The sequence below is a fragment of the Periplaneta americana genome, chromosome 11 (assembly GCF_040183065.1).
Source record: "Periplaneta americana isolate PAMFEO1 chromosome 11, P.americana_PAMFEO1_priV1, whole genome shotgun sequence".
In the NCBI taxonomy this organism is placed as follows: Eukaryota; Metazoa; Arthropoda; class Insecta; order Blattodea; family Blattidae; genus Periplaneta; species Periplaneta americana.
Window position 1 is genome coordinate 10,431,163 of NC_091127.1, and position 26,318 is coordinate 10,457,480.

Below are 26,318 nucleotides of genomic sequence, written 5' to 3' on the forward strand. Positions count from 1 at the left end.
TGCCTTTTGTTCACTCATATTTACAGAAGAAGGTTGCCTTTTGTTCACTCATATTTACAGTGGAACGTTGCCTTTTATTCGCTCATATTTACAGAGGAAGGTTGCCTTTTGTTCACTCATATTTACAGTGGAACGTTGCCTTTTATTCGCTCATATTTACAGAGGAAGGTTGCCTTTTGTTCACTCATATTTACAGTGGAACGTTGCCTTTTATTCGCTCATATTTACAGAGGAAGGTTGCCTTTTGTTCACTCATATTTACAATGGAAGGTTGCCTTTTGTTCACTCATATTACAGAGGAAGGTTGCCCTTTGTTCACTCATATTTACAGTGGAAGGTTTCCTATTGTTCACTCATATTTACAGTGGAAGGTTGCCTTTTGTTCACTCATATTTACAGTGGAAGGTTTCCTTTTGTTCGCTCATATTTACAGTGGAAGGTTGCCTTTTGTTCACTCATATTTACAGAAGAAGGTTGCCTTTTGTTCACTCATATTTACAGTGGAAGGTTTCCTTTTGTTCGCTCATATTTACAGTGGAAGGTTGCCTTTTGTTCACTCATATTTACAGAAGAAGGTTGCCTTTTGTTCACTCATATTTACAGTGGAACGTTGCCTTTTATTCGCTCATATTTACAGAGGAAGGTTGCCTTTTGTTCACTCATATTTACAGTGGAACGTTGCCTTTTATTCGCTCATATTTACAGAGGAAGGTTGCCTTTTGTTCACTCATATTTACAATGGAAGGTTGCCTTTTGTTCACTCATATTACAGAGGAAGGTTGCCCTTTGTTCACTCATATTTACAGTGGAAGGTTTCCTATTGTTCACTCATATTTACAGTGGAAGGTTGCCTTTTGTTCACTCATATTTACAGTGGAAGGTTGCCTTTTGTTCACTCATATTTACAGTGGGCGGTAAGGGGTGAGTGCCTTACTTCCTGGAACTAAGATGTTATGTTCCATCCCGAAATATACCCTTTCTCGGGTGGGTAAAAAGGCTTTTTAAATCTGCATATTTCAAATTGTAAACTTCCTAGTAGAAGTTTTCTTTTCTATTTTAAAGAAGTAAAAATGAATAAAACCCCTAAATATGTAGATTTATGTAATACCAAGCCATAATATGTAATGTGGGATAAATATGTAAAAATATGTAGTATCAAATTTTAATATATTAATGGTAATTACAAGATTCGCAAAGATTAGTTATTTAGATTACTGTTAGATTGAAAGGAATATAATATGTAATTACATAAAAATCCGGTCCCTAGTCATAATCTTCACACTGATGTGCTGTAGACCACGTGCCATGGTGCAACGCTCTGTGGCAAAGAGTCTGCAATTATGGCATGTTCCTCCTAGAATGGGACACTAGATCAGTGATGCATGCAAGTCAAGTAAAAGAACTTCAGGGTAATCACTTTTTCTTCCAGTTTCCTCCATTGTATACGTTCCAGTTTCTCCTTTCTTGTTTGCACATCTTTTCCTTTGCATCTTTCTGGTTCCCACTTTCCTGTTCTTTCATACCTTTCATGTTTCTCCATTTCGTATACTCCAGTTCTTTTTTTCATATCTTTCTGGTTTCCTCCATCAGATATGTTCCAGTAGCTCTCTCTTTTCTTTCTCATCTTTCTGGTTTCCTTCATCTTCATCATCATCAATGGCACGACAGCCCGTCATGGGCCCTGGCCTTCTTCAGAAGTTTTCGCCATTCCTCCCTATCCAATGCCAAACTTCTCCAATTTCTAACACCCAAAGTCTTGATGTCATCCATCACACAGTCTTCCCATCTCAATCTCGGTCTCCCAACCTTCCTTCTTTCCATCGGAATAAATTTAAAAACTCTCTTCGCAACTCTATCATCTTGCATTCTCACAACGTACCCGGCCCAATCCAATCTTCTTATTTTTATGAATTTAACAATGTCCGGCTCATTATATAATCTGTACAGTTCGAAATTACATCTTCTTCTCCATGTTCTGTTTTCTCTAACTGGTCCAAAGATTTGCCTAAGAATCTTTCTTTCAAATGTACATAATAATGTCGCATCTGACTTCGACAATGGCCAAGTCTCAGATGCGTAAGATAGTGCAGACCTTATAAGAGTTTTATACATCATAATTTTTGTATTCCTAAATATAATTTGATATTTCATATGTCTTCTAAGACCATAAAAGCATCTATTGGCAGATAATATGCGGTTTTTTATTTCAGAACTAACATTATTTTTGTTGTTAATTTCAGAGCCAAGATAGATAAAACTATGGACAGTTTCAAATTTAAAAGAGCCTATTTCCAAGTAAGGGGGTCCATTTATATTAGCTCTCGTGACTGGCATATACTTTGTTTTCTCTTCATTAATTTGTAAATGCATCCTTCTTGCTGCCTTTTCCAGCTTAATAAAGGCCTCTTTCATTGCTGCCTGACTTCTTCCTATGATATCTAAGTCTTCAGCGCAAGCCAGCACCTGAATCGACTTATAGAAAATAGTTCCCCTAGTATTAATACGTGAATCCCTCATGACTTTCTCCAGTGCTATATTAAAAAGGAGACAGGCTAGTGAATCTCCTTGTCGGATGCCACACCTAGTAGAAACAGGGTTAGACATCATGTTTTGAATTTTAACTATGCCCTTTGGTATTTGTCATCGTAGCTTTCACCAGAGAGATAAATTTTTTAGGGATCCTCAATTCCTCCATTGCAGCATAGAGTCATGGTGTCATAGGCTGCTCGAAAATCAACAAAAAGATGATGAGTCTCGATTCCAAACTCGTTGCACTTCCTTCATCTTACTGGTATAAGTTTCAACTCTCTGTCTTCCTGCTCCTTCCACACCTTCTTTGTTTTCCTCTATCTCTCTTTTTTTCTTTAGATAGATTGAAGCAATATTCCATAATCTTTTACAATATCTCACTTCTTCACTTCTCATTTGACTTGTGTATCACCTCAAACTTTTGAACTAATGTTAACATAACAGTATTTTCCACACTTAACCATTGCAACGAGGCATGACACAATCCTGCTGTACTTTACCCACACACAAAGTCAACTACCACAAGATTTTGGGAAGTTTGTTAAGGGGAGAGGATGGTATTTTTTAAAACTTTTTTCCTATTTGTTGTAAAATATTAATTTTTTGTATGTAGAGAGCTCATAGCTGTAGCAACTCAACCAAATATAAGTATTTCGAAAAAAAAAATATTTGGGGCCCAAATTTGAAAAAAAAAATATATACCCAATGCAGGATTCTACTAAAACCGATATATCTAAACCGTTTTTAAAGATAGATTCAAACAGTTTTTTGCAATGTATTTGCAAAAGCATGTTCTACAAACTGTCCGTAACAGAATTTTGATATTATTGTTGTTGTTGTTTTCTAATGCCAGGCATTTGACAATAAAGTCATTTGATCTCTTGCACTCCAATATTTTTCAAAGATATTGTCATGATCAAATGGCAAGTTGTAGCCGATTTAAGTGAACACCATGTTTTAATGTTTTGGTGGCTACTTCATTCACACACGACCCCCAGAATGTCTGGAGGACCACACCTGCTGTTGGTCGACGGTTCCACTGGACCCAGTTGGGAGATCTTGTTTATCACCAACTTTCCCTCCTTAAGCCACTGGAGGACGATTTTAGTGTCATAGCAGGTCAGCACTAGGAACAGAAAAGTAGAAAGAGGAGGAAGGAAAGGGAAATGAACCCCTAGGCCTCGAATGCTCTAATGCCGTCGGGGTCAAAGAAAATAAGAGTTCAGTCAGAGGACTGGATAGGAAAGGGTAAAGAGAGAATTAGGTATTGATTAAAGGAAAATTATACCAAATTCAGTCATTAACTCATCAAGCTGACCAGTGCTAACTGATGAGTAGGCCCTCCCTTTAGTTCAGCTTGTAAAATTATGCTTACTAACAGCTGCACCACGAGAAGGTAGGGATGGGACAGTGGGTATTTGTCCAGGTTGGTTCCTTAAAGCCTTCAATGGGAAGGATTAATGGCTCTCCCCCCTGTATTCAACAAATACTGTTTTGCAACCGAATTTTGATATTAGTCCCTACGTTTGTAAAATAAAGAATTGAAATTTAATAATTTAATTTTCTGATTTCCTTTCTTGCAAACAAATGGACGTATTTTTTAAATGAAATAAATTAAAAAAATTCTGTTACAGCGAAAAGTTTCCTAATAGTCTAAAGAATGTGTGTTCTAAATTTCATGCATATATCTTTAATAGTTCAGAAATTATATCCATTTTTGTCTGGCAATGTAGCAACAAAATGAAGTTACTGGAAACCGATAAAAGCGGGCGTGTGATTTAAAAATCCATAGCGCAGGAAGTTTAAAAATGACGTCTTAACATCCGATAAGGGCACAAATACCCACGAAATGTTATGCAATGCATTACACATATATCTAAGAGTATTTTAATGAAAAAAAAAAATTTTTGAAAATTTAATTTACCGGAAACAATAAAAGTGGGCGAGTGATTTAAAAATCCATAACAGGAAGTTTAAAAATGGCGACTCAACATCCGATAAGGGCACAAATACCCACAAAATGTTATGCTATGCATTCCACACGAGTATTTTAAAGAATTTTTTTTTTTTTTTTTTTTTTTTTTTTGAAAATTTACTCATTTTTCACCAAAAAATACCATCCTCTCCCCTTAACATCCCACATATTATTTTGTAAAAATAAATAAAAGGTACAGTTCAGTATTTCTGTAAATAGCGATAGGTCGTGTCTGTGGCTGGTCTTCCATTCACGTTTGTTTCCTGATAAATTCATGATGAAATTTGTGGTCGACAAAGCAGACGTTGTAGGGTATTTTCTCGGGTAGGCCTGCTCACATTTTCCACTTTCATCCCACTAATACACTCCACTTCCCTCTCATTTCATCTACCATCTCCAGTATTTAAAAACAAGCTGAGCTGAAGTCTTGGGGACATGCAGGTTATTGATATAGAAAGGGCTTAGGGGTCTAGGCCCAGAGGGTTGTCAAGTACTTGTCTGGGAATAGAACCTACCTCTGTGAGAACTTAGACATGATGTCCCACCTGTCAGCATCAGAGGAATGCTACCCACGCCACTTCTCAGACTTGGACAATCATTGCATATATACAATGTACAGTGAACCATTGTAAACCTTGATCTGCCCTGGATCTGACCCTCGAAAAGCCCTGGACAATTCCAGTTTGTATTATATACTGTAAATCCCAGAAATATGGAATTGAAATTACTGAAGTTGCCTAATAAGGATTTCTGCACAAATGTGTTAACATCAAAGGTCACTTTGAAAATTCAAATGAAATATTGCATTTCAACATTGTTTTAAATAGGAACGTGAAGGGAAGTGATAATTCTAATTAGTAATTATCCAGTCTTCACTGTGTAAGAAATTGTGATGATAAAAACAGTGTAATCCCGAAAATATTTCCACCCTTGATTACTCACTCATGTTTTGTGTTAGGCACTTCTCTCTTATATCATCATTGTGTTTCTTGACTTTTATCAACTTAAGTGTAGCTTACTGTGATCAGTTGCATATCTAGACCAAGTTCACGTTCGTTATTCACTATATTTTCCCTTAAAGTAGCCATATTACATATTATTATGTTGTTTGTTTTCTAATGCCAGGCGTTTGACAATAAAGTCATTTAACCTCTTGCACTCCAATATTTTTCGAAGATATTATCATGGTCAGCCACTGAAGCACAGATTTTGAGGTGTTCCGAATCCATTTCTTGGTTTGAGTTGCACAATGGGCAGTTAGGGGACTGATATATTCCAATTCTATGCAGATGTTTGGCCAAACAATGTTCGAAGCAGTATAAGGGTCAGAGGAATGTTATCAGATTCATTAGATATTAAGAATGGTGTGCGACAAGGAGATACGCTGGCGTGTCTCCTTTTTAATGTTGCATTGGAGAAGGTAGTAAGAGATGCAAACCTACTTAGCAGAGGGACCATATTTTATAAATCAGTGCAGATACTCGCATACGCCGATGATATAGATATAGTGGCAAGATCTAGAAGGGCAATGAAAGATGCATTCTTGAATATAGAAAAGGCAGGAAGGAATATGGGATTGACCATTAATCAATCGAAAACTAAATGCATGGCTTGTGGAAAGGCAAACCTCAAGAATATGCCATCCTCTATAACAATAGGCAGATATGACTTCGAGAGAGTGGATGAGTTTAAATACCTGGGATCAACAGTTACTCATTCTAATGATATTTCATATGAAATAAAGCAGAGGTTAATGGCTGCCAATAGAGCTTACTTCGCCTTAAGAAAATTACTTTGTTCAAGAATTTTATCTCGTACCACAAAGATATCTATAAAACACTTATAAGACCTGTACTAGCATATGCTGCTGAGACGTGGTCCCTAACAAAAAAGGACGCTGGAAATTTGGATGCCTTTGAGAGGAAGATACTCCGTAAAATAATTGGCCCAGTATTCGAGAGAGGAAGATGGAGAAGGCGATATAATAATGAGTTGTATTCCATCTATAAAGATCCGCCTATTAGAAGAATAGTAAAAGCAGCAAGATTAAGGTGGGCTGGGCATGTGGCACGGATGAATGACGTAGAAATTCCTAACAGGATATTAAATGGAAATCCTGGGGGCCAAAGAAGCCGTGGACGACCAAGAATAAGATGGCTGGATGGAGTTGAGGAAGACATATGTAAGATGGGATATAGGAATTGGAAAGCAATTTCGCAGGATCGAGACAACTGGCGGAAAATCGTGGAAGAGGCCAAGGTTCACAATGAGCTGTAGCGCCAAGAAAGAAGAAGAAGAAGTTTGGTCAAACAGTCATGGCCTGTTGCCAATCTAAATGCAGCTTCAGACATATTATTATACACCTTGTATGGTTCCTGTCTTCCATTTCCAAAATGAGTTTAATTCTGGGATAACTGATATTACAGTTTCTGCCTAGTTTTACAGCACCTTATGACTTGATGGGCGGTCGGGTAGCTCAGTTGGTAGAGCAGCTGGCTACGGACTGAAAGGTCCGGGGTTCGATCCCAAGTGGTGACAGGATTTTTTCTCGATGCCAAACTTTCAGAACGGCCCCGAGATTCACTCAGCCTCCTATAAAATTGAGTACCGGGTCTTTCCCGGGGGTAAAAGGTGGTCAGAGTGTGGTGCCGAACACACCACCTCATTCTAGTGCCGAGGTCGTGGAAAACATGGGGCTTTACCTTTACCTTTTATGACTCAAAACATAAAATTATTTAGGGCCAAATTAAAGAAGTACCTAATTTCTCACGCCTTCTATTCTGTAGGTGAATTCATGACATTCAATAACACTTCATGAAATTGATACTAAAACTATGTATTGTACTAGTAGACTATATTGTAAATCTCGTCTGTATATATTTCATCTAGACTGTGACTATAAATTAAGATTTTATAATAGTATTAAGTTTTTTGACTTGTTCCATATTCTAGCTGTAAGCATGTATGAATACCATGGAATGTTAATAAATACAATACAATACAATACTTGATTCTCACAGAATTTTTAAAACAGCTTCATAGCAGAATTCCTGTGTATATGTTGATGGCCATTCTGGTTGATAAAACCATAGATTTCTTCTGCTGTTGGTTTGATTTTTATTTTCATATTATGTGATCTATGATTCTGCCTTTGTATTAACATCCATTGTGGATCTTATAAATGGCATTTCAGATATTTTCACTTTGAAATGTACATTTTACTAATATTTTATCGATTTCTTGATCTGGTTGGTACTTGAAAATAAGCATAGCAGTAACACATTTTCTTCATTTCAGATGAGGAAGAAGAAAATGTTAGGAATCTGTATGAAGAAGCAGAGATGCCTTTGGAGCAGGTGATGGCCAAGTATCAAAATGACCTTCTTAATCCTAATGCAAAAAAAATTAAACAGGAAGGTGGGAAACCACCTGTGTCACCATTCCTTAGGGGTCGTCGTTCATGTACATCAGGAGCATCTTCTTCAGGATCGAGTTCATCTTCATCATCAAAATGTAGTACAAGTGTCATGTCAGGATCTGGAAATGGTAGCACAGAGTCTGATGAAGAAGACGAAAAAGTGGAAATAAATAAAGAAAGAGAGTCTGGAGTTAGCAGTAGCAGCTCAAGCAGTGAGGGACAGTGCAGCAACTCCAGGAAGCATCTGGGAAGTAACGAGGCTGACCAAGCTTCAAGTAACGGAGACTCAGAGCCAGTAAAAACAGCCAGTGACGAAACAGAGGCAGAGAAAAGCAAAGCAACAATGCCGGATAGTTCAGGAGATGCAAAGATACAAACTGTGAGTGACAATGTGGATGTCAAACAAGAAGTGAATGGAGAAACAGGGGAGGGGGTTAAGACTGTGAAAGAAAGTGAGGGGGTCACAAGCTCTTCTACACCCCATGAAAACGGTGAAGTGGTTGAGGGTGAAGGAAAAGGGAAGTCTCTACATAAGATCAGTAGCAGTGTTGAAGCCAGGAAACACACTAAACTCCGTCCCCGCACTGGAACATCACTGTACCGCTCATTGCTTGGAGGTCTGGACCAGAGTGATAGCGATTCTGATGATGAGGGAGACGAGTCTTTTCAAGGGGCCGATAACAGGTGAGTTACATTTCACTTTAAATAGGTTCTATGAGATTCCTCACTAATATTAACAGCATCAAAATGACAATAGAAGAAAAAGCACTGATTCAATATGAAAAACATAAGATTAACAGGTAATAATTGACATTCATACAGTCCTCTTTGTAGATTGAAAACTCAAAAAAGTTTCATATCCATTGTTCAAGAATTAAAACAGAAAATCAATATCCCGAATTTAAAAGAAAACTTACAAATTAAACCAAACCCTTTAACTCTATTAAATATAGAATATAATCTAAATTTAACAGAAGAAATACTGAAATCAGAAGTAAACACTGAAATACTGAAACAGTTGTCTTTAGAGACAATTAATATTAGGTACCCTCCACAAAACCGGCTTCATTTATACACCGACGGATCCTTGATCTCCAGAGAACAAGGTGCCGGTGCAGGTGTTACGTGCTGTCTCTTCTCACTTTATAGATCTCTTTGATATGGAACAACAAGTTTTGATGGTGAAATCATTGCAATAAGTGAATGTCTCAGGAATCTTCTATACCACATCAATAAATTTAGGAATGCAGTTATTGTCAGACTCCAAAGCAGCTATTCTATCAATCATCTCTAAACACACACCTTCATCTCAAACAGCAGAAATAACTAAAATGCTCTCTCAATTATTATCACTCAATAAAAGAATTGTATTCTAATGGATACCATCCCATTGTGGAATCCTGGGAAATAAGAATGCGGATGCTTTAGCAAAGAAGGGCAGCACTGCTACTTACAGACCTGTTACTAAATCTACGTATTACTCTGTGAAAAGATTTATTAAATCTACATACTTAGACTTCAACAAACAAAATTTGATAACTCAATCTCAAGGGAAAAAATGGAACTCCCTACATCAAAATCCACAGTTAATTCCCGATTTACCACGAAAATCGTCTGTAGCTGCATTTAGATTGGCAACAGGCCATGATTGTTTGGCCAAACACCTGCATAGAATTGGAATATATCAGTCCCCTAACTGCCCATTGTGCAACTCAAACCAAGAAATGGATTCGGAACACCTCAGAATCTGTGGCTTCAGTGGCTAGTCATGATAATATCTTTGAAAAATATTGGAGTGCAAGAGGTCAAATGACTTTATTGTCAAACGCCTGGCATTAGAAAACAACAACAACAACATTTCACTTTAAGGCTGGAAAAGGGTATCTGTCGGATATAGGAGGGAGAGCCATTAATCCTTCCCATTGAAGGCTTTAAGGAACCAACCTGGACAAATACCCAATGTCCCATCCCTACCTTCCCGTGGTGCAGCTGTTAGTAAGCACAATTTTACAAGCTGAACTAAAGGGAGGGGCTACTCATCAATTAGCACTGGTCAGCTTGATGAGTTAATGACTGGATTTGGTATAATTTTCCTCTATTCAATACCTAATTCCCTCTTTACCCTTTCCTATCCAGTCCTCTGACTGAACTCTTACTTTCTTAGACCCCGACAGCATTAGAGCATTCGAGGCCTAGGGGTTCATTTCCCTTTCCTTCCTCCTCTTTCTACTTTTCTGTTCCTAGTACTGACCTGCTATGGCACTAAAATCGTCCTCCAGTGGCTTAAGGAGGGAAAGCTGGTGATCAACAAGATCTCCCAGCTAGGTCCAGTGGACCCGTCGACCAACAGCAGGTGTGGTCCTCCAGATATTCTGGAGGTTGTGTGTGAATGAAGTAGCCACCAAAACATTAAAATACGGTGTTCACTTAAATTGGCTACAACTTGCCATTTCCAGACCTCAAAATCTGTGCTTCAGTGTCTGGCAATGATAATATCTTTGAAAAATATTGGAGTGCAAGAGGTCAAATGACTTTGTCAAATGCCTGGCATTAGTAAACAACAACAACAACATTTCACTTTAAAGGTATCCTCAGTTAATAAAATGTTACCATGTTCGCCATTAGCACATAGATTCTCACATTCATTTGTAGTAGAGTGTGTAATGAACTCTAAGAACAATAAATATATCCAGATATGACATCCTTTAGAAGAGAAGTAAAGAAGAGGTTTCCACGCAGAATTTATCAGCCATTTCTCGAAATTCAACAAGTAGTGAGCTCATTATTATTTTATTTAAAACATATGTAAGTCAAGTAGCCAATAGTATGCTAGGAGAAAATCCACAAACGATTAGGGAAAACACTGAAATTCTAGTTGAAGCAAGTAAAGCGATAGGGTTGGAAATAAATCCCGAAAAGACTAAGTATATGATTATATCTCGTGACGAGAATATTGTACGAAATGGAAATATAAAAATTGGAAATTTATCCTTTGAAGAGGTGAAAAAATTCAAATACCTGGGAGCAACAATAACAAATATAAATGATACTCGGGAGAAAAGTAAACACAGAATAAATATGGGAAATGTCTGTTATTATTCGGTTGAGACGCTTTTGTCATCTAGTCTGCTGTCAAAAAATCTGAAAACTAGAATTTATAAAACAGTTATATTACCGGTTGTTCTTTATGGTTGTGAAACTTGGACTCTCACTTTGAGAGAGGAACTTAGATTAAGGGTGTTTGAGAATAAGGTGCTTAGGAAAATATTTGGGGCTAAGAGGGATGAAGTTACAGGAGAATGGAGAAAGTTACACAACACAAAACTGCACCCATTGTATTCTTCACCTGACATAATTAGGAACATTAAATCCAGACATTTGAGAGGTGGGCAGGGCATGTAGCATGTATTGGCGAATCCAGAAATGCATATAGAGTGTTAGTTGGAGGCCTGAGGGAAAAAGCCCTTTGGGGAGGCCGAGACGTAGATGGGAAGATAATATTAAAATGGATTTGAGGGAAGTAGGATATGATGATCGAGACTGGATTAATCTTGCTCAGGGTAGGGACCAATGGTGGGCTTATGTGAGGGCGGCAATGAACCTCTGGGTTCGTTAAAAGTCAGTAAGTAAGTAAGTCAAGTAGCCAAATATTCCCATATGCTCGCACTTTTCTGCTTTTGAGTGTGAATTTGTTTCTTTAAAGGGCGATATCACACAAGATATATTTCTAGAAGTTATTTATTTTATTCTGTATACTCTTTCGAAATATATCATTTTTGTTATGGTCATTTATAATTAATCTCGTATTTTTAGTTACTTTAAAAAATGCAGAGACAAAAAATTTCAGTCACCCTACCTTTATGTTTACCTTCTCACTAGAGAAAGTGTTATGGTAGTTCTACAAAAAAATTCAGAGAGATTTTTACAGTTTTAGCATCACCGATATATAGAAAAAGTTGTTGTTAACTAGTGCTGAGTTCTTGGCAATAAAGCCATTAGGTGGTGTGAATAAATTTGAGCACCTACTTTTTTTCTACGTTTTCAGAGCATGTACTTTATTTCGTAAGAATAAAACACACGAGCATGTGCTTAAACATGAAGTACCAGCTACATCTCGGAGCATCAGCTTCCCTGTAGATCATCTGCCTTGTTTTTGAGATGAATAAAATGTAGTGCATGCTTTGAAAATTGAGTATGTACTACATATTTTTGAAGGTACCTTTGTAGGAAACTTCACTGTGTTGAGAAAGGTTAACTATTTTGCAATGGTAGAATTTATGGAAGTTAATCGGTAAAAAATGTTTCATACAGTTTACAGAAATCACATGAAGTTGAATATAGGACTTTATAGGTTTATTAAGAATAATGAAGAGTGGATAACTCAAAATTTTCTGGGAGATAGTTTTGAAACGAGTTGGTGTCTTAACCAATTATGAAAAAAATGAGGATTTTTCTTCATTATATCGAAGATCCAGGATTTTATAGTGCAGTAGCAGAAGACATAGGAATTCATCATACAAATCATTCCTTGATTGTTTCAAAAGTATTGGCTGCTGTAACAATGAAAGCCAGGTTGTAGATTAGATATCCTTCTTTTGTTGAAGAGTTTGAATTTGAGAAAAAGAAAGGACAAAAGAAGTATTACTTCCTTTCAACCATAGGTGCTATAGATTGCACTCATGTCCTGATCGTAAAACCTGATCTACATGGTGACAAATGTCAATAGAAAGGATTTGAACAGCATCAACCTACAAGCAATATCTAATGCCAGAGAATATTACAGGTTCTGATGTTTAATGGCCACCAATGCCGCCACGTTTTAAAGTTTGTTTACAGCCAATAGGTACTTCCCTAGATCATATATGTAACAGATAACTCATTGCTATGTTAAAATCGGCAGCACTTTGAAGAGAACAACCGCCAGGATCACCACCAGTGAGCCGTAAATGAACACGAGATGGCAGTACAGTCGCTAATGCAATTCAAATGGGAATTATGACGTGACTCCTTATGTAACAACTAGATGGCAGTGTAGTAAACCTGACGAAAGTTGTTAACCTCAAAGCCTATAAGGCCGACCTATCTGGTTATATATGATCTAGGGTACTTCATCCTCTTCCCATTGCTAATGCAAGTAAGATGTATATAACATATTTACAGATAGCCATTTCTATTAGTAGTGGCATCCGAAATGTTTTCATACATTGCAAACTAGTCCTAATTGTATAGCTGCTACTCTAGTATGAACATGACTGAAAATCGGAATAGAAAATACAGGCGAATCAACTCACACATGCACAGTAAGAGAGTGGAGATAGAGGACGCAGTTTTCGTTGTCAGTGAGACTAAGAAACGAGATGGCATTAATGGAATCCACTGTTCAATGAATGTGTCCCTCGAGAGCGAGTTACAGTATACTTCATCACTTATGAACGGCTTTTAAGGGACCCGGAGGTTCATTGCCGCCCTCACATAAGCCCGCCATTGGCCCCTATCCTGTGCAAGATTAATCCAGCCCCTACCATCATATCCTACCTCCCTCAAATCCATTTTAATATTATCCTCCCATCTACGTCTCGGCCTCCCTAAAGGTCTTTTTCCCCTCTGGCCTCCCAACTGACACTCTATATGCATTTCTGGATTCGCCCATAAGTGCTACATGCCCTGCCCATCTCAAACGTCTGTATTTAATGTTCCTAATTATGTCAGGTGAAGAATACAATGCATGCAGTTCTGTGTTGTGTAACTTTCTCCATTCTCCTGTAACTTCATCCCTCTTAGTCCCAAATATTTTTCTAAGAACATTATTCTCAAACACTCTTAATCTCTATTCCTCTCTCAAAGTGAGAGTCCAAGTCTCACAACCATACAGAACAACCGGTAATATAGCTATTTTATAAATTCTAACTTTCAGATTTTTTGGCAGCAGACTATATGACAAAAGCTTCTCAACCGAATAATAACATATTTCCCATATTTATTCTGCGTTTAATTTCCTCCCGAGTGTCATTTATATTTGTTACTGTTGCTCTAAGATATTTGAATTTTTCCACCTCTTCGAAGGATAAATCTTCAATTATTATATTTCCATTTCGTATAATATTCTGGTCACGAGACATAATCATATACTTTGTCATTTTGGGATTTACTTCCAACCCTATCGTTTTACTTGCTTCAAGTAGAATTTCCCTCTTTTCCCTAATCGTTTGTGGATTTTCTCCTAACATATTCACGTCATCCGCATAGACAAGCAGCTGATGTAACCCATTCAATTCCATACCCTGTCTGTTATCCTGAACTTTCCTAATGGCATATTCTAGAGTGAAGTTAAAAAGTAAAGGTGATAATGCATCTCCTTGCTTTAGTCTGTAGTGAATTGGAAAAGCATCAGATAGAAACTGGCCTATACGGATTCTGCTGTAAGTTTCACTGAGACACATTTTAATTAATCGAACTACTTCAGTGACTACCGAGCACATCGTTATCTTCAGATAAAGTGTTGATGTTCCATCACTATCACACACAGTGTTAAAAGTTGTGTAATCAAGATGTATAATCTAACTAGTTTCTTGGGAATACCAAATTCAATAAGAAGCTGGAGGACCACCCCCCATTGGCTGTCCACGACTGCTTATTCAATATGTTCGCAACTACCCTCCATATCTGGAGGCCGTATCCTCTGTCTGCAACCTGAGGACGTGCCATGCCGTGGTGTTGCGAGTTATGATAAAATTGAAATATGCTTTGGACAAGTAAAATAGCATTTATTATTGTTTTTATGTAATTCAATTTCTTTCAAATCTGAGATGCATTTACTTCACACTTTTCTGATGAGAGTCTTTCTCGTACTTTTTATTTGTTTTCTTTTAACTTCAGTAAGATTTTATTTCTTTAACATCACTGGATTATCTACAACTATACAAATTTTAATTGGTCTAATTCTCTATCCATCCTTGTTCCAAAACACTTCTTACCATTTTATAATGCAAATAAGAATTGAGTCCATACAAATACTATTATGTAAGACATGTCCAATCATGATTAACGGCCCCGGAACAATTTCTCCTTCGAAATTATTCAAATCAACTTTACAGGGAGTTATACCAGAAATCTTGATTTGCATAATACACGTCACTGTTCGTTAACAGAAAACCACAATTTAAGTCACACAGAGTTAGTGTGCACTCGATGTTGGTTGCTTGACGGTTGTCAGCCCACTTTGAGGTCTGTGGATAAAGAGGGAAAAATTGGATCGGTGTTAGGTAGAGTTCCTGGGTAGCTCAGTTGGTAGAGCATTGGTAGTTTTACCAAAGGTCCCAGGTTCGATACCCGGCCCCGGAACAATTTTTCCTTCGAAATAATTCAAATCAACTTTACAGGGAGTTATACCTGAAAGCTTGATTTGCATGTCCAACCATGTTCAAACCTGCTTCCCTGCCTCCCCGTGCGTGTGTACTTGAAGCAGGTACTACTACAGGCAGGGTAGGTACTCCACTTGCTTCCCTGCAATTTTTTATTTTGAAAATCGAAGTACCTGCTCATTTCTGTAGTACCTACTATGAACCTTCGAAGTACATGCTTCAAAGCATCTACTTTGTTTTATTCATATCAACTAGAGATGAGCTTAAACGATATTTTCAAATATCTGTGACGACTGTGACAATTAAATGTCTGTGACTTTTACCTGTGATTTTGTCACACCGATATTTTATATCGATAAGTAAGCACAATATGCATGAATTACACCGATATTTTGTCACACCGATAAAAATTAATAGGAAATATTGAATGTGAATACGATTTCTGTATACATGCCACACATCAGTGATTTATATGAGAAAACCCAACAAATAAATTATGTACATGTACCATTAACAAATAAATACATACCTAACTGAACAGTAACATGTCGAAAATTAACCTCATGTACCAAGATGTTATATTGTAGATATTGAATTAGATGATAATTATTAAATATAGTTGGGTATGGAGGAATTGAGGTTATGTGATTATTCTAATCGTTTTAAAAATTGATCCTTTTTATTATATACAGGTAATATAATGGATAAATTATTTTAAGTCGTGCATTAACATTATAATATTGAGTCATAGAATAAAAATTAACGAAACATAAGTATTCGGAAAAACATTGGAAAATAATTACAAAACAAAACAGTTGTTCACGCAGGATTTTACACAAAATAAAGTACTGTTAACCAATGGTGTTATTATTTAAATCGTGCAATCACTGCATCATTTATAGTACGATGGTGAAACTAGCGCTGAAGTAGTTTCGGCGATTTCGGACGTGAAAAACGTTGCATTTATAAGATTTTTTTTTTTTTTTTTGTGGAGAGTAGTTGATCGGGTTAAACTAGCGCTGAGATAATTTCGATGATTTCGGAAGTGAAAATCATTGAATTTGATTTCTTGTGGAGATGCAGTTGATCGTATATGCGAGGCATAACAAAGCCTAAACTAACCAAACCTAACCTGTCACAGATTCGTATATTCAAGGTGTATACACGGAGTAGGAAGAACGCTAGTTTAGTCGTTGATCGTATATATCTAGGCATAATAAAAGCTTAAACTAACCAAACCTGGCCTGTCACAGATTCGTATATGCGAGGGGTATTTTCAATTTTTGCTAACTACCCCATATTGTCATATTTAAAAGTTGCAAATTACTTGCAAGTTGATGATTTTAAGAATATCTAGACAAATATCACTAAATATAAAGTTTAGAACATTGATTAGGCCTATTAATTTGGGTGAAATAACACTCCACATGAGTACCAATGTTAGGAAGCACTGCGCTATTTCCTAAGAGTTAATAACCATAAACAACATAATGAACATATTACAAATAATTTTGTTTTAAGTTTAATTATTTTAATGAATACTAAGATGCACTGTTCGTGTTAGAGCTTTACATTAAAACTGGATCATACATAAATGACAGAAGTACAGGTAACGTTATTAAAATAATGTTGTAGGCTCATTTAACTATTCTGTTTGTAATTAAAAGTATAACTGCAAAAATATTGTTACTACGTAAAAATTGAGTGGAAAATGCATGTAAATTAATATAAATTCACAGTTATATGAAAATGTAAAGATCTCGTGGAATACATAAAACATTTATAAAACATATATAAAGACTAAACAAAATGTCAGACTCGTCATTATATCATTATAATGCCCCTAATAACTTTGCAACAAAACATCACTTTGCAAAAAATAATATCGAACAAAATATCACGAAAAAATATTCATATCACCGCCAGATTGCTGTTATTGTATCATGCGCAAACCCACGACGTAGAGGAGAAAATATCAGTCACAGAATACTGAATCAACATCGCCTACTGAATACGGAGCAGATTTCGATAGCGATATTTTGTCACAGATATTTCGCGTCATCAATCACAGGTTTATCTGTGACAAAATATCGGTTTGTGAAATATCGGCCATCTCTAATATCAACCATTAACTCACTTGCTCTATTATACACCGTGTTCCGCTTATAAGTATAATAAAAGAAATAGTTATAATTTCATAACAATGCATGCAAATGGGTTAAGATTGGTACCATTGTAAAGAGGAAATTGGGAAGTTTTAATCCATTGTTGTTACTTATTTTTAGAAGACTCACGCATGCGCAGATCATTAAATAAGAGAATTCGTATCGTATCTTTAGTCAGTCAGCATGTGGACGCCACAGCAGAAAGCCTTTTGTGTGCTGTCATTAGCAGAACATAGATCCATAATTCGTGTACAGCGCTTGTTTCGCCGTCAGTACAATCTTAGACCGAGGGAAGCTGTACCGACGTACGTCTCAATAATGAAATGGGATAGGCAGCTCAGAGAAACAGGAAGTTTGTTGTCTAATGCAGGTAAACATTCCAAGCGTAAAGTGTCTGACGAAAATGTCGAACGCATTCGCGAGGCATTTCAGAGAAGCCCGCGGAAATCCATTCGACAGGCTAGTGTGCAGTTGAACATCCCACCAACAACAGTGCATACAGTGCTCCATAAAAGATTGCGTTTGCGAGCGTACAAGCTGCAACTTCATCAGATGATTACGCCGAATGATAAACTGGAACGAAAACGCTTTGCAGAAACAATGTTGGATAAAGTGGACGATGACGACACATTTCTAACTCGAGTCTGTTTCTCAGATGAGGCAACCTTCCACGTCAGTGGAAAAGTAAACCGACACAATTGTCGCATCTGGGGGTCGGAAAATCCAAGTGTCGTAATTGAACACCAACGGGATTCCCCTAAATGGAATGTTTGGTGTGGGATCATGCGTGACAGAATCATTGGTCCCTATTTATTTGCTGAAAAGACAGTCACTGCAAACACGTACCTGGATATGTTGCAACTGTATGCTGTGCCACAACTCCCAGATGGAGCAATTTTCCAGCAAGATGGGGCTCCACCACACTTTGCCAACATGGTTCGCACATTCTTAGACGAACAATTCCCTGCAAGATGGATCGGAAGAGGATCACCGTACATCACATGGCCTGCCAGATCACCAGATCTAACACCACCTGATTTTTTCCTGTGGGGGTTTGTTAAGGACCAGGTCTACAGGACGCCAGTACGTGATTTGGCAGACTTACAAGAAAGAATTTATGCTGCTGTCAACAATGTTACACCACAGATGCTTCATAACACTTGGGTCGAGGTTGAATACCGGTTGGATATTTCCCGTGCCACCAATGGAAGCCATGTTGAGGTTTATGGAACATAAGGTAACAAAAATTCCCAGTTTTCATTCTTTGTAGCAGTTGGTTTCAACTATATACTTGTATTAATTCAGAAGTTATAGCTATTTCTTTTGTTATACTTATAAGCGGAACACTCTGTATTTCTCTCAGACATTGAGTTTAGAGGAAAGGGCTGGACATCACTGAAGATTCTGATCCATTTCTTCTTGAAGACTGCACAATAGACAGTGGTGAAGAAAAAAATTACATTTTTGTTCAAGTGTTTTGTCAAACAGTCATACCCTGTGAGTAATTGAAAGAATGCAACTGCACTTTCCTTGATACCAGAGTTTTCAATCCCTACTACCTTTTTAAGTTCTGTGTTATCTGTTGGGATTCAATTACTGAAATATGGCTGACATTCTTTAATACTGCTGATTAACAGAGCTAGGAAGAGTAAAACACTAATGGTTTGAGCAAATTATAGTGTGTAAATACCATGTGAAGTCTGTACAGTGCACAATCTGTTTGCTTTATGCTATTCTATTAATTTGTTATTTCATATTCAACAGTAGTGATGACGATGATGATGAAGATAATGAAGATGAAGATGATGATAATGACGATGAAGGAGAGGAAGGTGATGCAGAGGAAGAAGATAATGGAAATGAAGATGAAGCAGAGGAAGAAGAAGATGATGATAGCATGTTGGATGATGAGGAGGACGAAGATGATGACTTCGCCGCAAATATGGCAGAGAAGGTGTGTATATATTATTTCGAATACATATAGGAAATGTTAATTGATAACTTCAAATTCAAAACTGTTTACAATACTACCACTGCGTAATGTAAGTGCTAAGAGCTGTTCCATCTCAAATCGACCGAAATAGATAGAGAAAATTGACCTTACAATTTCTAAATACAATGAAACTTTTTATGTACGTAGAGAACTGTGATACAATGCTTTGTGCAAAGTTTGAGGCATCAGAACTTCATAGTGTTTAAATTAAAAATATTTTAATTTATCGTATTTTCATAAAATTAGCAACTTTAAACTGTTGTAGCTCCGAAACTCTTTCACCCAATGATCAAAATCATGGTTTATTTTGATGCTGAGAAATTAAAGTTTATATTGACATATAAACAGATTTTCTTACTTTTTATGGAAATGGAGGAATTTAGATTTTTCCTTATTAAGACGCCTTTGCCAAGGAAAAAATATTTTTAAAATATATAGTTAGATTCCACATTGGAAGTACAAATAAACACATATTTTTTACTGTTGGTATGTTGATAAGGGAGAAAGTTACACAACACAGAGCTGCACGCATTGTATACTTCACCTGACATAATTAGGACCATAAAATCCAGACTTTGAGATGGGCAGGACATGTAGCACGTATGGGCGAATCCAGAGATGCATATAGAGTGTTAGTTGGGAGGCCAGAGGGCAAAAGACTTTTGGGGAGGCCGAGACGTAGAAGGGAAGATAATATTAAAATGGATTTGAGGGAGTTAGGATATGATGGTAGAGACTGGATTAATCTTGCTCAGGATAGGGACCAATGGCGGGCTTCTGTGAGGGCGGCAATGAACCTCCGGGTTCCTTAAAAGCCAGTAAGTAAGTAAGGTATGTTGATAAGAAAGTATTGAAAATATCAAATAAAGAAAATAAATAGTACGTGCGTGAAGTAACCAGGTGACTGTGAGACGGGAGCTAGCCGAGACAAGCAAGGCCAGGAGACATAAACATGTGATGTTTCGTCTAGTAGCGCATAGCTGGGCTAGCTTTATAACAAATTTTCATAAACAAAGGAGTAAAATGACGCCCAATGCCCGCTTATCTTCATCTCTCTGCCAGTCCGTGCTGTGTTGCACCTTTCAAGTCCAGGCGTGTGAAAATAATTTATTTAATACCCCCGAAACTTATTGCTGTGACACTAAGCAAACAATGCCGAATCCCTCTTAATAATGCAAGATTTTTTCCTCAATATTTTTTTTACATTTTTACCAATTGGCAAAAAACCTAAAAGTAAGTAAAATCAGATTATCTGTCTCTCTGTATACAATAAAAATAAGGATTACTTCTTAACATAACCTACCAAATGTCAGCATCAAAATGAGCTCTCGTTCAATGTTCTGCAGTAAATGGTTCCAGAGTTCTGAGCGCTGAAAGAGGCTTGTTTTTATAAAATATGCTAAATTTCTCGCTCAATAATACAAAAACCGTTTGACTTTCGATAGTATATTTTTGCAAATGCACTCTCCTCAGCACCTTGTATAAATAGGGAAAAAATTAGAGTATAAAAAAAATGCGAGGTTTTTTACTGGTCGATTTCATATGGAATAGCCCATAAGTATTATAATCCTTTTTTTAACCTGGGTTTGATGATCACTTTTATAATTATTGTAAACATTATTAAAATGAATATAAAATTCTGTAAGTGTTGATCTATATTTAAAATTCTATATATTCTGCTTCTGCTGCTACTGCAGTTCTCTCTCTCTTCTTTGTCACCACTGCATGAGAACGTGTCAAACATCAGTCAGAACTAAACATACACACAATAATAAATCTACAATCCCCTGTCATCCATCACACCATGAAAAAATGTACAATCTTGTTGGCAGCCATAAAGGTAACATATTCTATGTTGCACATTCTTTATTTCGGATTGATAACTGTAGTTAATTTTTCAGCCTGGATCAGATAGTGGCTGCACTGCAGTAGTGGCCCTGCTGAAAGGTCAGGAGCTGTATGTAGCAAATGCTGGTGACTCAAGATGCATAGTCTGCCGCAAAGGACAAGCCATTGAAATGAGCCTTGACCATAAACCCGAAGATGAAGCAGAAAGGAAGAGGATAGTAAAGGCTGGTGGGAGAGTCAGTATAGATGGCAGAGTAAATGGAGGCCTCAATTTGTCGAGAGCTTTGGGTGAGTAGGATTATTGCTGAAGTTGAAAATTACTGCATAACATTAGTTCAGTAAAATCCTAATTACGTGCTTTGTGCACAAACTTACAAGAAAACTAATAGATTACTGTAGGTAGAATGAGGTAAACTTTAAAAAAAAAAAAAAAAAACTAAAAATATCTAAACCACTGGTATTAGATTAATGAACTTCTTCCAAAGTATTTTTGAATAGCTTTTTAACAGTTCGTAATTGATATTGATCCAAAATTTCATTAGCTACGATATAATATAACAGCTTTTTGCTTGGTTTGGAGCTGTAAAATAAAAATAACAGTTTATAGTGGTATAAAATTGGGTGAAAGTCTCAGAAATCTTCTATGCCACATCAATAAATTTAAGAATGCAGTTATATTGTCAGACTCCAAAGCAGCTATCTATCAATAGTTTCTAAACACACACCTTCATCTCAAAATCAGAAATAACAAAAATGCTCTCTCAATTAATATCACTCAATAAAAGAATTGTATTCCAATGGACACCATCCCATTGTGGAATCCTGGGAAACGAGAATGCAGATGCTTTAGCAAAGAAGGGCAGCACTGATACTTACAGACCTGTTACTAAATCTATGTATTACTCTGTGAAAAGATTTATTAAATGTACGTACTTAAGACTTCAACAAACAAAATTTGATAACACAATCTGAAGGGAAAAAATGGAACTCTCTGCATCATAATCCACAATTAATTCCCGATATACCATGCAAATCATCTGTAGCTGTATTTAGATTGGCAACAGGCCATGATTGTTTGGCCAAACACCTGCATAGAATTGGAATATATCAGTCCCCTAACTGTCCATTGTGCAACTCAAACCAAGAAATGGATTTGGAACACCTCAAAATCTGTGCTTCAGTGGCTGACCATGATAATATCTTTGAAAAATATTGGAGTGGAAGAGGTCAAATGACTTTATTGTCAAACGCCTGGCATTAGAAAACAACAACAACATTTACCCATTTTACACTAGTCTGCTGGTAATTTACAGTACCCAAAATTGCACAATTGTCTACCATTTTTACCTTTTCCTTTCCTCTGCATTTTTACTTTCTCATTACAGTAAAACTTCTCTCTTAATCGAGTGCTATGCCTTTCTGAAATCTATAAATATCTGATGTACTGTACCTTTATACTCCCATTTTTTCTTCAATATCTGTCAAATACGAAAAATCTAATCAAAAATCAATCTGTTACGCCTAAAACCACATTTGTTCTGAGGCCAGTTCAGCAATCATACTTGCCTTTCCATTGTCCCGAGTACCACCATGTCCTTTCATCCATATAAGTGGCAGGATTAAGTTGTAATCAATAAGAAAATACACTTACAAGTAACTGGGTTAATTGAAATTATTTTGCTTTCGTTTCAATAACTGTTGCAGTTTTTTGGAATGAATTAATGATGGCAATAAGAGTTAGTTCTGCTCTGTTTCGTTTGATTTTTCAGTAACCTATTGCAATTCGTCTTCAGATTACTTGCTAACTGTATGTTAATTCACTTTGTATGTTTGTTTCAGGTGATCATGCCTATAAACAGTCCGAGGGTTTGCCAGCTGAAGAGCAGATGATAACAGCCTTGCCTGACGTCAGGACACTCATGATTGACCCAGCAGAAGATGAATTCATGGTCCTAGCATGTGATGGGATATGGAATTTCATGTCCAGTCAAGAAGTAGTGGACTTTGTTCGACCTCGCGTTCAAGAAGGAGAAAAAAAACTTTCTCAGATTTGTGAAGAGGTAAAAAAAAACATGGCTAAGACTTTTTTTCCTACTTCACTTTAAGGGTAATTAGATAAATTAGATGTTATTGTCTTCCACAATTTACTACAGCCTTCAGCACCAATGAAGACATTAGTATTTTTTCGTGCTACTTATAATTGCTCGTATTTACTCGCGTAATTTCCCTCATTTTTAAACAAAATTCGGAGGCAAAAATCGATGGGAAAAAATTACGCGAAAAAAAACAAAATCAGTAGAACTTTATTTGTACATTTATCACTTATACGTTGTTTTCTGAAATCCCTGCTAAATTCCTATACTTTCCATGTTAATTTATTTCAGGTACGTTTTTCACACTTACATGATCATATTTTAAACTCCAAGAGGTACAAAACTTCATTTACGAGGCCTGTCTAAAAAGTATCCGACCTTTAGCCAGAAAAAATATTTCAAATACCTGATGGGGTTGGGACCCTAATCCCCTTCAAAGTAGGCCCCTTGTGCTTGCACACACTTAGCCCACCGATCCTTCCACTGCCGGAAATACCTCTGGAAGTCTTCTTTTGGAATGGTGTTCAGCTCCGTCGTCGCGTTCCGCATTATCTCTTCTCTACTCTCAAAACGGGATCCTTTCAGTGGTGTCTTCAATTTTGGAAACAACCAGAAGTCGCAAGGAGCCAGGTCTGGAGAGTAGGGAGGTTGGCGAACGGTTGTAATTCCATGTTTGGCCAAGAAAGTGTGGATCAATTGGGATGAATGTGCGGGGACGTTGTCGTGATGCAAGTGCCAGTTGTTCGCCGTCCACATGTCTGGTCTTTTGCGCCGAACTGCATCACGGAGTCGCCGGAGAACATCGTGATAGTACTCCTTTGTCACCGTTTGTCCTTCCGGTGCCTATTCGTGATGCACAATTCCACGGACATCAAAGAAAACAGTCAGCATCACCTTGATTTTGCTTCGCACCTGCCACGCTTTCTTCGGCCTTGGAGACTCAGGATGCTTCCATTGCGATGACTGTCTTTTTGTTTCTGGGTCGTACCCGTACACCCATGACTCATCTCCAGAAACCCAAGATCAGTGTTGGCGGTGTCCAGAAGGTCCTGTGCAACGTCACGACGGAGGTCTTTTTGTTCCGGGGACAACAACTTGGGCACGAATTTCGCAGCCACTCGGTTCATGTTCAAATCATCACGCAAAATTGCATGTGCAGAATCTTTACTCACTCCAACCTCTTCAGCAATCTCCAACACGGTCAAACGACGGTCTGCCATCACCAAATTTCGCACCCTCTCAACAACAGCTGCACTCCGAGCAGTTTGGGGCCTGCCACAACGCTGCTCACGCTCCACTGATGTGCGGCCATCTTTGAATCGGTTGAACCACTCCTTAATTTGTGTTACACCCATCGCATCTTCCCCAAATACCTGCTAAATCTTACGAATTGTTTGACTTTGAGAATCAGCAAGCTTTTGACAAAATTTGATGCAGTATCTTTGCTCAATTCGTTCAGTCATCTTGCGAGAAAACTAAATCCGACAAACACTTAGAACAGCACCTTACTTGGCGACCACCAGCCAGTGACTGGCACAAGCGAATGCGGTGAAAAAATTCAAGCATGCGCATTATGGTTCCTCCTACCACCATGCACAGTGGCGCCGCCTTAGAATCGCTACTTTGCGCGGGAAAATTAAAGGTCGGATACTTTTTAGACAGGCCTCGTATACGTTCTAATTAAATTTTGCTCGAAATTAGGTTTACCGTGGAAATGTAAGAACGCGAAAATACTGTATCCTATTTATGTCATCACACTCCGCTGAATTAGCTCTGTGGTAGCGTGTCTGCCTCGAGGCTAGCCGGCCCGGGTTCGATTCCCGGTGGGGTCAGAAATTTTCATGTAAAATTTCTATCTCAGGACTAGGAAAAATGATAGTGCACAACTTCTCATCACTAAATTGTGCACCAATATGCCTGGGTTAAATCCCAAATCTCTCCGCAGTGCATATGAAGAGAAGACATATGTCACTGTTGATAGTGATTCGTCCTTCGGATGGGGACGATAAACATGGCGGCCCCCTTGGTGCTATTCGACAGGAATAGGCTACATACCGGCACCGGGATTCCCCTTCTCCCTTCCTCATCTTCATCATTATCCTCACCCTTTCCCTATACTACACTTACCCTAGTACACGACATAACTCTTCACAGATACACATCATGCATAACATGGCCTGCCGAAGTGGTGTACAATTTGAAAATGGGTCATAGTCTTGCCATCTGTCCGCAATATGCGGAACCCGAATCATGCAGAGTGAAGTGGGTTGGCATTAGAAACACACACATTATTGTAATAAAAGTCTAAATACGAGAGAAATTAATTAAATGTGAAATGACATTTCTTTTGATCACCGAAACACATGTGTCGCACCAAATACATTTATTTACACTTACCTGACTATATTCTTGAATTGTAAGCACAACACAATGCAACCAATAAAATAACTGTTGTGTATTAATATTAATACTGATATTAATTAATTATTGGTATGTTCAAATTTCACTAGCTTCCAGTAATCGGCCCAGAAATTTAGAACAGTCTGAATTTTCAGAATTTGCACTACCGACAACTGCTATCACTGCTGCCAACATAACGATTTCTCAGTACCAAAATTCGAAATTAAGTTGGCAAAAGAAAATTCAACCTGCAAACTAGAAAATCACCATAATCCTTTAGTATATGTAGTAATGGATGAAAAATGGTTAGGTTTCAACCTTAGGGTATTAAGTAAGCTGATCTGGACTATAAGTGAGAATTCTTTTTAATTCGTCCAAACATTATTCAGCAATGATGCCCAAGGTCAGTCATCAGATATGAGCAGCATGTCAGCAAAGAGGAGGCCCTGTGCAGTAGCTTTCTTGTATACTTATATTTGCATGAATGTAGTTTATCAATCAATCTTCTTAATGTATCCAGCTGTTTGCTGACAACA

At 37.4% G+C, this 26,318-nt stretch overlaps 1 protein-coding gene across 1 annotated transcript in view; it reads left to right on the forward strand.

The window, feature by feature from the left end:
* Positions 1-26,318, forward strand: part of LOC138708783 (probable protein phosphatase CG10417) — a 42,565-nt gene that overhangs the window by 11,124 nt on the left and 5,123 nt on the right. The window contains exons 3-6 of the mRNA XM_069838961.1: positions 7,802-8,606; positions 19,213-19,402; positions 21,343-21,577; positions 23,129-23,349. Coding sequence (XP_069695062.1) covers positions 7,802-8,606; positions 19,213-19,402; positions 21,343-21,577; positions 23,129-23,349 — 1,451 coding nt within the window. The remainder of the gene's footprint in view (positions 1-7,801; positions 8,607-19,212; positions 19,403-21,342; positions 21,578-23,128; positions 23,350-26,318) is intronic.